At 38.4% G+C, this 15,659-nt stretch overlaps 1 protein-coding gene across 1 annotated transcript in view; it reads right to left on the bottom strand.

The window, feature by feature from the left end:
- Nucleotides 1–856: 856 nt before the first annotated feature.
- The window catches only part of LOC753846 (cylicin-2), a 17,936-nt gene continuing 3,133 nt past the window's right edge, over nucleotides 857–15,659 (bottom strand). Inside the window, exons 2-3 of the mRNA XM_030994157.1 lie at nucleotides 7,535–7,714; nucleotides 857–4,385 (exon numbers count right to left, since the gene is read on the bottom strand). Of these exons, the coding sequence (XP_030850017.1) occupies nucleotides 2,478–4,385; nucleotides 7,535–7,714 (2,088 nt within the window). The 3' untranslated portion in view covers nucleotides 857–2,477. The remainder of the gene's footprint in view (nucleotides 4,386–7,534; nucleotides 7,715–15,659) is intronic.

Raw genomic sequence — 15,659 nt, 5'->3', positions numbered from 1 at the left:
TATGTATCTTTTTTTTTTTTTTTTTTTTTTTTTTATTGTATTTTGTTTAATTGTTTTAGCGCTAAGGCCTCTTCGGTGGGGTGGTAAGCGCTTTATAAGCACCATTTTTATTATTTAAGTAAATATAGCTGTCTAGGCTAGCTAGGACTAGGCGGCCTATAAAAAGTCCTCGAAAAATACTTTTGTCCGACTGAGGGCATGAACTTCCCGATAGCTTTTTGCTAGACTACCACGTAGGCTACCCGGCCCGACGCATATTTCCTTTTCTGAGGAAAAAAATAACAAAGATAATATTGCTTATATAATTGTCTTCTTTTCCCTTATTATATCAGCAATGTCATTTATCATACTGATATTACACTGAGGCCGACACAGACAAACTAAGTTCAGCGCAGCCTACATTGTTTTATTTACTAAATTTGGCCTTCCCGCCAAAAATGTCCAAACAATTATACACAACGAAAACAATATCGATGGGGCTACCACATCATGCCTTGGTTGTATTTAAACTCTCTCATGTCAAGACTGTGGGTGTATTAGAGCCCTTTTGCCCCCACCAGCCCCCCCCCCCCCCCCCCCCCTCTCTCTCTCTCTCTCTCTCTCTCTCTCTCTCTTATACACAAACTTTTTTCTATATTCATTCTTCCCCTCTCTCTCCGTCTCTCTTTCCCTTTCTCTCTGTTCTCTCTCTCTCTCTCTCTCTCTCTCTCTCTCTCTCTCTCTCTTCTCTCTCTCTCTCTCTCGCTCTCTTTTTTTATTTCTCTTATATTAGAGTCCATGCTGTCTGGAAATATTTTCCAAACTAGCAATTTTGCTTCAAATGAAACTAAAATCAAGAAGAAATGAGACAATTACATTTCTGATTACGTAAATTTATTAGATATACGCAGACAACTCAATGATATACAAAACCGTTCGTGCAGTCGAAAAATTATATAAGCAGGGATATTTATACAAAATAATAATTATGACTCCTTTAGGTAACTGAAGGCGTACGTTTTCTTCGGTATTATTTACAAAAACATTAAGAACAACATTGCAAACTAATAATGATTTTAAGCTAAGAAAACGAAAATCAGTAAAGCCGTCATTTATTTATTTTTAATTGCGTGAAAGGGGAAACTTTGTGCAATAATTAGAAATGACTCCTTTGATGTAGGACAGTGCATAGAATAGAAACATCTACCGTTCCATTTTAATCTACGACAAAATAGCACAAGCATCCTAAATTATGTAAAGATAATTTTGATTAGAGTAGAGAACAACTTCAAATCTGCTTTACGTATCAGATTAACTTAAAAACTTACGAACATTTGGAGTTCCCAAGTCACCTCAAAATGTTAACATAAAAATGATTATTTCAGAAGAAGTTTTTAAAAAAAATAGTTTTACCCGAAAAAAGAAGCTTTCTATACAGTAAGATAAGGTTGATAATAACAAGAGCATGATGAGTGTGCTTTCAACACGACCATAAAAACTTTCGAGATATCATCTGAAAGGCATTTTCAATATACCCTATTGGGCTGTTTAGATATAAAGTCGTGTGCAGATTCACGATAATGTCATTGTCATTTTCGCACATTTCTTTCTATAAAGTTACCATTTGCAATATTACATTCCATGTATTTTTTTATTGTGTCTGTAAATTGTGAACAATTCGGCCGATGGCTGCCAATCACGATTTATATTAAACGACGAATAAATAAATAAATATTTCACTAGTATACAGTGAATTGCATGAGGTATATTTTTCGTCATTGCGATCGTTTTAATCTGAACAGCTTAAAATAAAATATAGAAAGATAAATTGAGAGAAATTGAAATTATGGCCAGTAAACTGGGGTGGTGCGTGAAAGTGAATACTTGCAAAAGAATATTATCAGTTCAGGCAACATTACTCACTAATAGATAAAAACGATATAAATGGATGTGACCAACATGCAAGTACTATATGCTGCTAATTATTCTCACAAAATAATTTTAAGGATAAATTTCGATATTTCGATATTTTTTTCCAAGAGGATTTTACGAAAGATGATCTGGGCAGATAAAACTTTAAACAGTATCTGCCACAAGGAAGCATATTTTTTACACTAGATACCTTACATTTCGCAAGCGTCATGATCAGTATTTCCAAACACAAACAATAATTATGTACACAAAAAGGAGAGAAATTAGAAAAAGGCACACTGGCGTTTATACTGCATGTGATGGTGGATCTAAGGCACGGGGTGCAAGAGGTGCCCCCCTTGCACCCTCCGATTTGTATCTGGTATATTCATATATAACTCAATCAATTTTGTTTAGAGCAGCCCCCCCCCCCCCCCCCCCACTCTTGAGATTCTGGATACACCTCGGAACAGTAATTTCCATTTCAATTTTGGGTATAGCATATGAAGGGGATTGCAATGTTTATTAACTGCTTCAAATGAAATTTGGTTCAGTATTGTGCATTTTTTGAAAGTATATTATTTAAACTAATCAACATCAACTTTGGCTTTTATTCTGGGTCTTCGAATAACTTTCGCTTCCTTCTTTTCCTCCTCCTCCTCCTTTTTCTCCTCCTTCTTTTCTTCATCTTCGACGTCCACCTTGGCTTTGGGTCGAGGTCTACGAACGACGGTCTCCTCTTTCTTCTCCTCTTCTTTCTTGTCGTCGTCGGTTTCGACGTCGACCTTGGCTTTAGGTCTGGGTCTTTTCACTACAGTTTCCTCTTTCTTTTCTTCCTCTTTCTTCTCTTCTTCCTTTTTATCTTCTGTATCAACATCTATTTTAGCTTTAATCCTTGGTCTTTTCACTACTGTTTCTTCCTTCTTTTCGTCTTCTTTTTTTTCGCCCTCCTTCTTTTCTTCCTTCTTCTCTTCTTTCTTTTTATCTTCTGTATCAACATCTACTTTAGCTTTAGGCCTTGGTCTTTTCACTACCGTTTCTTCCTTCTCCTTCTCCTTCTCCTTCTCTTTCTTCTCCTCCTTTTCTTCCGATTTTTCATCATCGACCTTCGGTTTTAATCGTGGCCTTCGGACAGTTGTTTCCTTTTTCTCATCTTCTTTTGGTTTTTCTTCTTTCTTGTTTTTTTTTTCTTCATCCTTATTTTTTGACTTTTCATCTTTCTTTTCTGTTTCATCATCTACATCAACTTTTGCATTCAGTTTTGGTCTTTTTATTACCTTAGCCTTTTCTTCCTTTGCTTCCTCCTTCTCCTTTTCCTCTTTCTTTCCTTCTTCTTTCTTGTCTTTTTCTTTCTTCTTCTCATCATCTTTTGAGGCATCATCCTTTTCATCGACATCGATTTTTGCTTTAGGTTTTGGTCGCTTTACGACGGTTTCTTCTTTCTTTTCTTCTTTCTTTTCATCTTTCTTCTTCTTTTCATCCTTCTCTTTTTCGTCCTTAGTTTCTTCCTTGTCAACATCAATTTTCGTTTTCAACTTTGGCCTCTTAAGCACCTTCTCTTCCTTACCTTCATCTTCTTTCTTTTCTTCCTTTGATTTGTCTTCTTTTTCATCTTTGTCACCTTTCTTTTCGTCCTTCTTATCTTTTTTGTCCTTTTTACTATCCTTTGACTCTTCTTTTTGGTCCTTCAATTTATCATCCTTTTCGTCCTTCTCTTTTGACTCTTCCTTTTTATCTTTCGTTTCCTTTTCAGCTTCTTTTTCTTTGTCGGTATCAACTTTTAATTTTAATTTGGGTTTCTTTATTACCTTTTCTTCTTTTTTGTCTTTCTTTTCTTCCTCCTTATCGTCTTTCTTCTTATCGTCTTTCTTCTTATCATCTTTCTTCTTGTCGTCCTTCTTTTCCTCATCTTTTCCCTTCTTATCTTTCTCTTCCTTTGTCTTATCTTCCTTTTTGTCGTCCTTTTTGTCAACGTCTACCTTTGCTTTTAGCTTCGGCTTCTTGATAAGTTTCACTTCATCTTTTTTCTCATCTTTCTTTTCATCCTTCTTATCTTTCCCTCCCTTCTTTTCTTTTTCCTCTTCTTTCTTTGACGCTTCGTCCTTTTGCTTGTCCTTCTTCTTATCTGGCACTTTGTCTTTTTTATCTGAATCGACTTTAGCTTTTAATTTAGATTTCCCCTTATCGTCTTTCTCTTCTTTCTTATCTCCTTCTTTGTCCTTGTCAGTCTTTTCCTCCTCTTCATCCTTATCCTCTTCGTCTTCCCCCTTCGTTGATTCCTCTTCTTCTTCTTTTTCTTCCCCTTCTTTCTTCTCTTTCTCATCTTCAGCGCCTTCGGCTTTTTCTCCTTCCTCCTCCTCATCTTTTTCTTCATCCTGCTTTTCCTTCTCCCTTTCTTCTTCTTCCTTCTTCTTTTCATCCTCATCCCATCCTGGAAGCTTCAGGAACTTTTTGAGGTATTCCAATTCCACGGCTTCTTCGAAATCGTCATAGCTCTGCAAAAAAAATATATACGTCAGGTGAAATCTTTCATATTAAAAAGACATTTATATTACAAGTCAAAATATTAAACAGACGACCTAAAACATTATTTTGTAACATTTCCATGATCTTATTTACACAGACAATCATTATAAATGTTCGTCCCTCACTAGGGACCTAAACTTACCCGACCATAATATAGCTAGGTATACCAAATGGAAACATCTGGAGCTAAATGAGGGCAAACACATTGTCCAATGATGACAGCAAGAGTTGAACCGAGGGCCTCTTGTATGACAGTCCAGAGCCATTACACATTATACATCAGTATTTCATTATCAAGACACAAAGTAGATGAATATCCCTCGTCATGACCAACGAGTTAATGAATATTTTCAACACTCATGAAGTTTTCGCGTTTGAATTAAAGGCTTTCGGTAAAATCATGTCGTTGCCCTTTATACTGGAAAGGCATTTTATATATTAATATCTCATAAAATTAAAAAAAACTACGGGTCGCTTAATTACAGGAGTTTAGGGAAAAAGAAAGGAGCGGGAAAGAAACGAAAAGAGAAGATAACGGAATAAAACATCGGTAAATGAATCTGTAGAGTATGGCGGGAAAGGACGCCTCAGCCCCACGCTTTATTGAAAAAAATCATGATATCAGTGCCAGTATTTGGTGAATTACAAGACGACTAGTTTTGCAGACATTACTCTTCTTTTCATATTTGTTTTCGTTAATGAATAACCGAACCGGTAAATCAATAAGCGTCATAATTATAACACCGTAAATCAGAAAATGGGCAAATACAATATGTTTTGAAAATAACTGTTTGTCAACAACTTAATTATAAGACTTCGAGAAGGAACCCATACAATAATTGCCTGTAAGTCAATTCACAAGAATAATGGCGCCATCTACCGGCTAAGACCATGCAGTGCCATTGATTAGAATGGTATGGCTCTGGCTATAAAGACCTTGTCTCTTCATACAACATTCCTTCATTCATTAACTACCTTTAATTATTTTCAGTAGGAGCAGATCAAACACAAAATAAGAGAAACACTACAGTGCGAGTTTGGGGAAATCAGATAAAAGATACGAAATTTGTGTAATTGCAGTCAATCGAACACAGATTGGCAACATATTGGCGAACCGGTCAAGCATCTGATTCTCATCCAATTCTTTTGTACTTTAATTTTCATAAATTTCAATTTTCTTGGTTGTTAATCAGCCCTTCTTCATTAAAGGGATCCGGTAACTTTGTCTCAGATGCTGAAACAAAATCCTGGATTTAGCTCATGCTACAATGATAATTATAAACCTTTAGGTCAGTCAGGAACCCCATGACTTTTACAAGCCGATCGCCTGTCTGATTATCAATATATTAATGAATAGAAATCGAAACCAAATTTTGCGTTTTCCTAACGGTTTTCATAACACTACAGTCTATTAGGGAAAACGAGTATGGTAAAACCGGTCACTCAAAGCTTTTTACTTTTTTTGAGGCACTTCTTGATCATTTTGAAGCGCGATTTTTATTTTTTAGGGCTTCAATTATACATCACACCACAGACACTGATAACACGTAGGCCTGTGCATCTTAGATTTAACATTGTGAAACCAGGGAGGTGACAAGACATTAAACGATGCCTTTAAGAGATTTAAGTAGAACAATAATGTGCGATGATAATAAAGTGTTTACATACAAATCAACTATTTTCTTTAAAGATAATTAAACTTTATATTAATATATTAGTACGGAACATAAGTTTGGGAGAGGTCCTCCAAGGGATAAATTGCCATTTGGTTTAATCGTTAAGGTCTAACATCATTCGGTCTAACATCATTTCGTCCATTAACATTTCCATTGGTCCAATGATCGATTTTTCCAATAATCATTTCATGACCAATTTGTGAATTAAGGCTTTCGTCCAAAAACAATTTGGCCTACTTAGCATTTGCAAATGGATTTGGGCCAAATGACAATAAACCCTTGAAAGGTACGTTTCCGTTGCCATTTTCCATTTGATAGATTACAACTTTTTTTTTTAATTTTCCTATTTTCATCCGATTTCCCTCAATCTTTCACTAATCTTCTTCTCTCAATTTTTCCGCTTCTAGTGAAACCAACTTGAAGACGGAATATGAGTCTGCCTATAAGATCGCATCGATCCCAGGTAACGGAATCAAAGTTAAAGGTAATACAAAGTTTTAGGAAATTTTGAAAATTGACTGGATAGTGATTCCTTACAATTTTGATATATTTGGATGCCCCTGTGGAAGTATTACAAGCACTAGAAAATTTAGCCCCTAAAACACTTATATAAAAATTTACCGGTGCTCCCGGTAAATTTTGATGAATTTCAAATAGCACTTACAGCCATACTATGGAAGCTGCAACCATGAAAATCTCAGAATATGTAGTTGTGATATATAATTTCCAAACGGGAATAGTCAATCGGTCGATTTTAGTCAAGAAACATTGTTATATGGCTTAATTAATATATCGACCTTGAGAGGGAGCTATACAACTTAAAGAGTATATTATTTACAATTTTATAACTTTAGAATCGATTTCAACCGCGACAACGATCACTTAAAATTGTAGGATCGCATATGCTTCCAATATGTTCATTTGAACCAAATTCCTGACCCAATACCAAAACTTTGTTTTACCTTTAAAATAAAGATTTTGTTGCAAACTCAACTTCAAGTCCTAACTAACATCGCCTCTTTTTAGTTGATCAAGAGCGTCGCTTAATCATTTTGCTTCATTATTTACTGTTAAATTTATTTTATAACCGAATAAGTATGAGCACTTTTTTTTTTTTTTTTTTTTTTTTTTTTTTTGGGGGGGGGGGGGGGGTCCAATTTATGAGTTCATATTTAGCTAGCCGGTGAATAAGCGGGGTAAGGGGGGGGGGGGGGGGGGGGGGGGGGGGGGGGGGGGGGGGGTAAGAGCACTTTTTTGGGTGTCCAATTTGTGAGGTAATATTAGCGGAGGCTCAGCCAGCCGGTGAATAAGCGGGGGGAGGGGTAAGAGCACTTATTTTATTTTATTTTATGCTAGGGGAGGGGGCCAGGCCCGCCGCCTCCCCCCTATGGATCCGCGCCCGGGTGATGCCCCCTGCTTGGTAATAATGATTTTGGTCTTACCCCGCAGTATTCGTCGCCGTTAGCGATGCAGGGTGGTAAGGCCTTGGGATCGCCGGATATTTCTCTCATCTTCTCTCGACTCGAAGGGTACATCGCGAGGTCCACGTACTTGATGTCGTAGTCGAGCATCTTTCGACGACTGTCCAGCACCATCATCACTTTCTGGATCTGCTTCATCAACTGCGGATTCAGATTCAGATTGATTTATTTACAATTTTTGTTAAATATTCATTTAAAAAAAAATTGATCCATGATGTAATAATTCAGTTTAAAGCGATCCTGGGTCGGAGATCACGTATTCACAAAAAGACAAATTAAACCTCAGAACTTTTTTTGTGTGACCCGTTTTATGAACAAAAGCTAATTAATAAGCCAAGCTCCGGGCTTGGATTTTAGTAGAATATCAGCTATGTTGCATAACTTCAACCTTTGCTGATGAGAATGATGCGTTTCATCTATAACAAAAATTATTAGTAATTAATTATAATTTTACAAATGCACACGTTTGACTTTAAATGGATTTTTTCTCGTAAAACGGTAGTTTATACAAAAATCTATTCTGTCAAAAAACAATTTAACTGAACTTGTGATTTTGGTCATGGGGAGTAATATAAATTGATAATACATACATGCATACGCGCATTCGAGTTGTTGAAAAAAGTCCTTGTGATGGGGTATAGGTATAAAGAATAGTGACCACCCGAGAGAAAAGGTAGAGTGTAAAACTCAAAGAAAAAAACTACTAAAGTGTGGGGATATAAACAGAGTTAGGATATAGGATTAAAGGGATTGATGTGCACTGTTATTTTTTTTAATATACGAGGTACATTTTCAACATAACATCCTGTAACAATGTGGCGGATTAAGGTTTGTCTCAGGGGGATGGGGGTCATTTTGTCTCCCTCAGGAATTTGATTTCAGGAATCCCGGAGAGCTAGCCCCCCCCCCCCCTCCAAATCGTTTTCCCGCGTAAATCCTTTCAGCCCTCCCTAGAGCGGCCAATATATCACCCCTCACTCGCACCCGCCCGATCAGCCTGTATGGTGTAAGCCTGTAAGGTTTATCGAAATACAATCACAGTGGGAACGTATTCAAATCAATACTTGCTTAGTGTCGTTCCTTTTTGCCCAGCTCCAACCCCCCCCCCCCCCCCAAAAAAAAGGGGAAAATCGTCCAGTCATGCGTATTGATTATAGAGAGAACACACAAGAAACAGAATGTTGGAGGAGATGGGAGAGAGGGGGATAGTTCAAGATTAATGTATATCAACGCATTCATGATTATAACCTTTCATAGTTTGGGAAATGGACTTGTTTTCGATCATAAATTGTTTTTAATATCTTTTATCAGTGCGGATCCAGGGATGGGCCGAAACGGCCGAAACGCCCCCCCCCCCCCTATTGACGGCGCAAAACAAAATTGAGAAGGAAAAAAGAGCCGAAAGAAATTAAAGAAGAAAAGATTGAGGGAAAAAAAGGAGAAGATAAAAGAAAAGAAAAGAAAAGAGAGAGAGTTCCAAAAAAAGAGGAAAGAAAAAAAAGAGAGGAGCCGGGGAGAAAGAAAGACAACGAAATGGCACTTAAAATTAGTGACAGTAACGACGAATAAGGGAAAGACAAGGGGAAGGGGGTGCGTGAAGGCGGCTGCATTGAGGGGAGGGGTGACTGGCCGTATTCTTATTTTTAGGTTATGCGAGTCGGAATTATGCTTATTTTCAAAAAATCTTAGCATGCTTGTTTATGTTAAGCCGTAGGTTAGTGTAGAAACACTTCTGAAAAGGCCGCGCCCGGCCCCTCCAAAGAACGGCAGAATGGTCATCTATAAATTCTGGGGTCATTCTGGATGGCTTGGGAACCGTTATTGAAGTGGGGGCCGGCCCTACTCAAATGGTAGTGACGGTAACGATGGATAAGGGAATAAGGAGGAAGAGATGTACATGCAGGCGCGTACGCATACAACATGGCAGAGCTTGGCCTGGCAGAGCCTTTTCAAGAGAGAAATTGTCTTTAGGAGAGAAAAAGAGGTTATTTCTAAAATGAAATGAAAGGGCTCTTGTCAAATAGCCCTTTCATTTCATTTTTTCTCTCGAAATAAACTCTCTTTCTCTCTTATAGACAAATTTATGAGATGGAATCTTCAATCTGAAGCCTTTTTGTGCTCTTTGAAAATAGCACACTGAATGGGGGCAGTGCAATTTAAATTTCAAGGGATGGATTAGAGTTTTTATCGCTCTTGAAAGTCAAATAGCCCTTTTATTTCATTTTAGAAATAAAGTCTAATACATCCCTTGATATTTAAATTGCGCTGCCCCTATTGTGTCCTCTTTTTAAAGAGCACAACAGAGCCCTCAGATTAGGCAGCAAGTAGCAAAACAAACCCTTAACACTGGACACAACATTCAATGGGATGATGCCCACATCATTGAGTTTGAAACGCACTTCTGGTCAAGAATGGTAGAAGAAGCATCTGCATAAAAAGGATGAATCCTTCACTGAATAGGGATTCTTGCTATACACTTTACCTTTGTGTAAATAATAAAAGGTCCACGGGCGTGGTTGTTAGAAGCTTAAACTACGTAAAACTCTCTCCAATTTTGCAGGGGAGAGCCTTTGCCGGGAGTCTTTAATAATAAAAGGGATAAATCCTTCACTGAATAGGGATTCTTGCTATAATTATGTTACCTTTCTTCGCTCCAGTGATCTCGAGGCAGCCGACAGCAAGAAATTGTGTAACAAATTTGTTGATGCCGGGAGTCTTGCATGGGGCAGAGCCCCAGGAAGTTCTTGAACTTTAAAAAATATTAGGAAATTCAAAATAGTCGTCATGAGCGATAGAAATTGTAATTTTCTCCTTGAGAGTCACATAGCCCCTTTCATTTCATTTTAGAAATAACCTCTCTTTCTCTCTTAAAGACAATTTCATATAACTTCTGTTTTCGTATTGTTGTACTTTCGTCCGCAGACTTCTTAAGCACTGTCATGTCGAGCCAACTCAGTCGGAAATGTAATCTGTAGGCCTAAGTGTAAAGTTAAGTTTCATGTTCTTCCTTTTTTTTTTTCTCTCTCTCTCTCTCTCTCTTTCTCTCTCTCCCTCTCTCTGTCTCTCTCCTTTTCCTCTATCTTCTTTTTTTTAAATAACATTATTCTCTCTTTTCTTCTAATTTTTCTGTGTGTGACATGCGTTACGCGTACGTCTATCAATGTCTAAATATGGTAGATTTACATTTTGATGTTTCCCTTTGTAGGTGCACCTTATATTCCAGAAAGTGCCCTATTTTGATGGTGCCCCCCCCCCCCTATGTATTGATCTCGATAAAAAAAAATAACTTTCTCATTAATTCTATTTCCCACATTTCTAATACTTGCACTAATCTCCAATTTTAAAACAATCGTCTACTTTCTCTTAAGACAACATTATATAAAGGATTCATTAATGCAAGGCTATCTCGCGAGTCATCTCTCAATTTCTAACTTCTTGCTTTCCTCATCTCCCAGTCTCCCTTGCTTTAATATTCCTCGTTACTTCCTTCCAATTGAACTCCAACTTAATTGATGTTATACACTAGTTCTTCAACTACAGGTAGATGCAAATGTTACTCAAAATCCATTATATAAATCACACTCAGGATACAGCCTATTGACGAGAATCGCTTCAATCTATATTTTACATGTATCATTAAAGGTAATACAAAGTTTTGGGAATTTTGAAAATTGGCTGGAAGTGATTCTTTACAATTTTGATATATTTGGATGCTCATGTGGATGCATTATAATCACTAGAAAATTCAGCCCCTAAAACACTTCGGCTTTCGAGAAATATTGAATATAAAATTTACCGGTGCTCCCGGTAAATTTTCATAAATTTCAAATAGCGCCTACGGCCGTACGATGGTAGCTGCGACCATGACAATCTCAGAATATGTAGTTGTGATATATAATTTCCAAACGGTAATAGCTAATCGGTCGATATTAGTCGAGAAACATTGTTTTATAACTTAATTAATATCTTGACCTTGAGAGGGAGCTATACAACATAAAGAGTGTATTATTTACAATTTCATCACTTCAGACTCGATATCAACCGTGACAACGATCACTGAATATTGTAGGATCGCATATGCTTCAAATTTGTTCATTTAACTGTGACCAAATTCATGACCCCATACCAAAACTGTGTATTACCTTTAATATATGGTTTTACAATGGCTATGGTGATGAGTTGTTTAGGTAATATGTTGATGTATTTTGTTTTAATGTATTACCATGGTGCACCTTCTTGGTTAAAAAAAAAATATGTTTATGTATAAACGTAAGTTCGTGCCTTTACATACCACAGTAGATTTCAATGTATTATATTTGATGCAGAATAATATTAATATTTGAAGATTAGAAACACCAACAGTTTCCATAACCGTTCAAGCGTTTCAAGAAAAAGTAAAGCAAACTTTCTCCTGGATGTAAATTCACACTAGCGTATAGCACTGCGAGCTCTCCGATCCAGGCTAGACTCTTCGCGAGCGGTTTCATTGGAATTAAAGATGAAGTTGAGTTCTGGTCATGCGATTGCATTGTGAAAGAAACGGTGTGGAACCGACCAGAAAAGGTTGATCATCTAGCATATTAGAATTTGTGTGTAATGCAAGGTTCTGGAATCATCAAAATGATAAGAAATGTGGCCAAGTCTTGGTAAAGTTACCAACACTTGCACAGAAAGATGTATATGGGACTACACGAACACGAGGCGTAAAAAGCCGGCCCCCGATTTTTACGATGTTACATGCATATTTAGAATATGAAGGCATTTGAAGAGCCATGCTTTTCAGGGAACATGTCTTAACTGATGTTCTTCCACACTTGCATAATAAGAATGAGTAATGCTCACAAATTATTTTTCACCTCTTCCCAGAACTCAACTTTCTCTTTAAGCGGTTTCATTGGAATTAATCGAGAAATCCCCCTCGCTATAGCGTGTAGATAAAAAATACGCCGGTGTCATAGGCGATTTGTTCCGTGCAGGCGATCGGTTCCTCCGGAACCGTGCAGGCGATCGGTTCCTCCGGAACCGATCGCCTGGATATGTACCCGCCGATTCATTCCGTGGAACCAATCGGCGGGATATTTAGCCGCCGATCCGTTCCGAATCTCATCGGAGGGCGTGTGTGCTCACGTATTATTGAATACACGCCATGGTACACCCCTAAAGCAAAATGAACTATTCTGGTCGGCCTTTGCAACCAATCAAACTTCTCCAAATTAGCTACACCAACGATTGCCAATTTGAGAACTTTGTATAGAAATGCAGATTCCCGTTGTTCAAATATGTTGATAATTGCGGCCAATGATTGACCACAAACAGTAACTATAGACAGCGCCGTCGCGAAGCGACGGGGACTGGGTGGTCTAGCAAAAAGGGCAGTTGTTGCCATAGGCTTAGTTTGCCTGTAAAAGCAGATGTCGGGGTGTTTTCTAATCAGGCCTTCTAATTTGGTTTGAATGCTGCTTATTATGATATCGTGTTACGTCATTACCGGGCTTCATCACAGAATCTAATTATGCATGTGGGCTGCATGCATGATGTACATGTAGTTTAAATGAAAGAGATGCGGGGTGGGGTGGGGGGGGCGGGGTCAACACAAACAGAAATGAGTGGTCGAGCTGATAATTAAGAAGGACCAATAAAAAAAAATTAAAAAAAAGAAAAGAAGAGAAAGAAAATTCCTCAAGTAAAAGACGTGTCCGGCAGAATAAAAAAAAAAGAAATAAAAGAAAAACCCGACATATTTTGTTGAATTTTCAACCCTTGGTACTAGCCGACAAAAGTTAGTGTTAAACAGAGCCATAGCATAGTGTGTCTATACCCCCCCCCCCCCCCCCCCCCATTCCGCTACATACAGTGGCAGATCTGTTGCGCCCCCTTGTTTGGAAACCACTAATTTCACGTACATTTTCACGTACATGTAGGCCTAATATCAGAAAACTATCGCCTGCCCCCCCCCCCCCGTTTTTCAAATTTTCGGGCTGCGCCCGGCCCCTATTTTCGAATCCTGGATCCGCCGCTGTAGTGCGCACCCTTTCCTTACTTATTCCAAGTGCCATTTTAATATCAATTGTCACAGTTGCTACGTGCACCTTATACTTTGACAAAGTGGCCTTTGTACCTTTTATGCATTTCCCTTGTAAGCATGCCCTTTGAATCTGTGATGGGTGTCCCATCTGTAAGTTACACTTTTTTTTCTTTCCCTTTTTTTTTAAAAATTAGAATACTTTAGTCTCAGAAGGCCTCATTCTCTGAAATTTCAGATAATTTTCTCATTGCCCATGTAACTGGCCTGCATGGAGTGGTTATCTTTATTCTCATGTGCTTTCGATGTAGAAACTGTGAAGCCAGTCAGTGTGGTGTAAGGAAATACTTGTGATTAACTGATCATCCATAAAAATTAAAAAAAGAAACCATGAGCCTGCATGCATGTAACGCAGCAAAAAAGAAAAAAAAAAGAAAAAAAAAAGGGGGGATATGGGACAGCGTAACAAGGGTTGCGTTAGTGGGGGGGGGGGGGCAGGGGGGGGGAATTTAAATTTTATTTCAAAGGGTCCCAAATGAGAGGTGGTTTTATAAGGGGGAAGGTACCTAAGAGGGACATGTGAAAGGGGAGATGTGAAGGAATTTGTGAAGGAATCATATACACAGTCTACTCCCGTTATAACGAGCACATATACGAGATTCCCTTTTAAAGACGCGCGCGGGTAATTCCGTACGAGGTTATAAACCTTATTATTAAGTAATATTTCAAAAAAAATAATATTGGTTTTCATTCCAACAATAAATACAAAAGTATCAAGATAAAGCTAAAATTTATTTTTACCATGTTTATTCGACACAAGTAATAAAAATATACGCGATTATATAAGCAGAAACGTTCGGCCAATGTCGGATAAGAACGGCGGCTTTCGAACGTATCTGCGAACGAGTCGATCCAGTAGATTCGTTCCGCGGAACAAATCGGCGCGCCGATTTGTTCAGCGGAACCCGGAACAAATCGCCTACCACACCGGCCGGCGTATTGGAGATGATCATACTATCATTTCATGGTGTGCAATCTAGGGTCGGAATCCAGCATAATATATTCATAAAAAAGAGGATCACATAAAGCACTCATGATAAAGCCGCGCCCGGCCCCTACAACATCATTTTGGATTTTTAGATGATGGGGCGGGTGGCAGGGGCAGGGGGCAAAGTCCCCCCCCCCCCACTTATTCAAGTGCACCCAAATGGCCACTTTTACTTTGTAAGAAGTGCCCCTTCCCCTATTTAGAGCTACCCCTTTTTAACTCGGATAAGCGCACATTTTATCAACACATGTGCCCCCCTTTCCTATCTGATAAGGGCTATTTAGACAAATGAGGCCCTTCATAAATAAGAAGTGTCCCTTTTCATTCTCATAAGTACCCCTTTTCATCTCTGGTAAATTACCTTTTTCATATACGAAAAGTTAATTCTTTTCACTTAAGTGCGCTCTTCACCTCCGATAATTGCCCCTATTCAAATCTGAGAGATGCTCGTTTTACTTTGAAAAGTACCCCTTCCCCTCCTGATAAGTACTCTTTTTTTCTATGATGGGTGCCCATTTTCACCTCTGCTAACTGCCCTTTTATTGTGAATCGTGCCCCTTTTCCTTTCTAATAAGGGACCTATCCCCTTTTCATAAATGCCCCTATTCACCTCTGATAAATCAATTCCTGATGGATGCCCCTTTTCCGTCGACAAATGCCCATTTTCCATTCTGGTGAGTGCCTCCTAAACCTAAACCTAAACCCCCCCCCCTTTGGGTTTTTTTTTTTTTTTTTAATTAAAAAAAAAAAAAAAAAAAAAAAAAAAAAATTATACCCACGGCTAACCTAAATAAGGTGACCTTACCCCCCCCCCCCCCCCCAACGACAAAAAATGTCAAATTATGGAATTTCGAGACCAAAAAAAAAAAAAAAATGTGTCCGCTTACCCCCCCCCCCCCCCCCCCCCCCCCTTGCGATTTTTTTTGACCTCCAAAAAAAAAAAAGTGTCCGCTTACCCCCCCCCCCCCCCCCCCCCCCCCCCCCCCACTGAGCGACTTTTTGGCCGGCGCGATTTT

The sequence above is a fragment of the Strongylocentrotus purpuratus genome, unplaced genomic scaffold, assembly GCF_000002235.5.
Source record: "Strongylocentrotus purpuratus isolate Spur 01 unplaced genomic scaffold, Spur_5.0 spur5_scaffold_21, whole genome shotgun sequence".
In the NCBI taxonomy this organism is placed as follows: Eukaryota; Metazoa; Echinodermata; class Echinoidea; order Camarodonta; family Strongylocentrotidae; genus Strongylocentrotus; species Strongylocentrotus purpuratus.
This window is presented reverse-complemented; position numbering and strand designations above follow the sequence as displayed.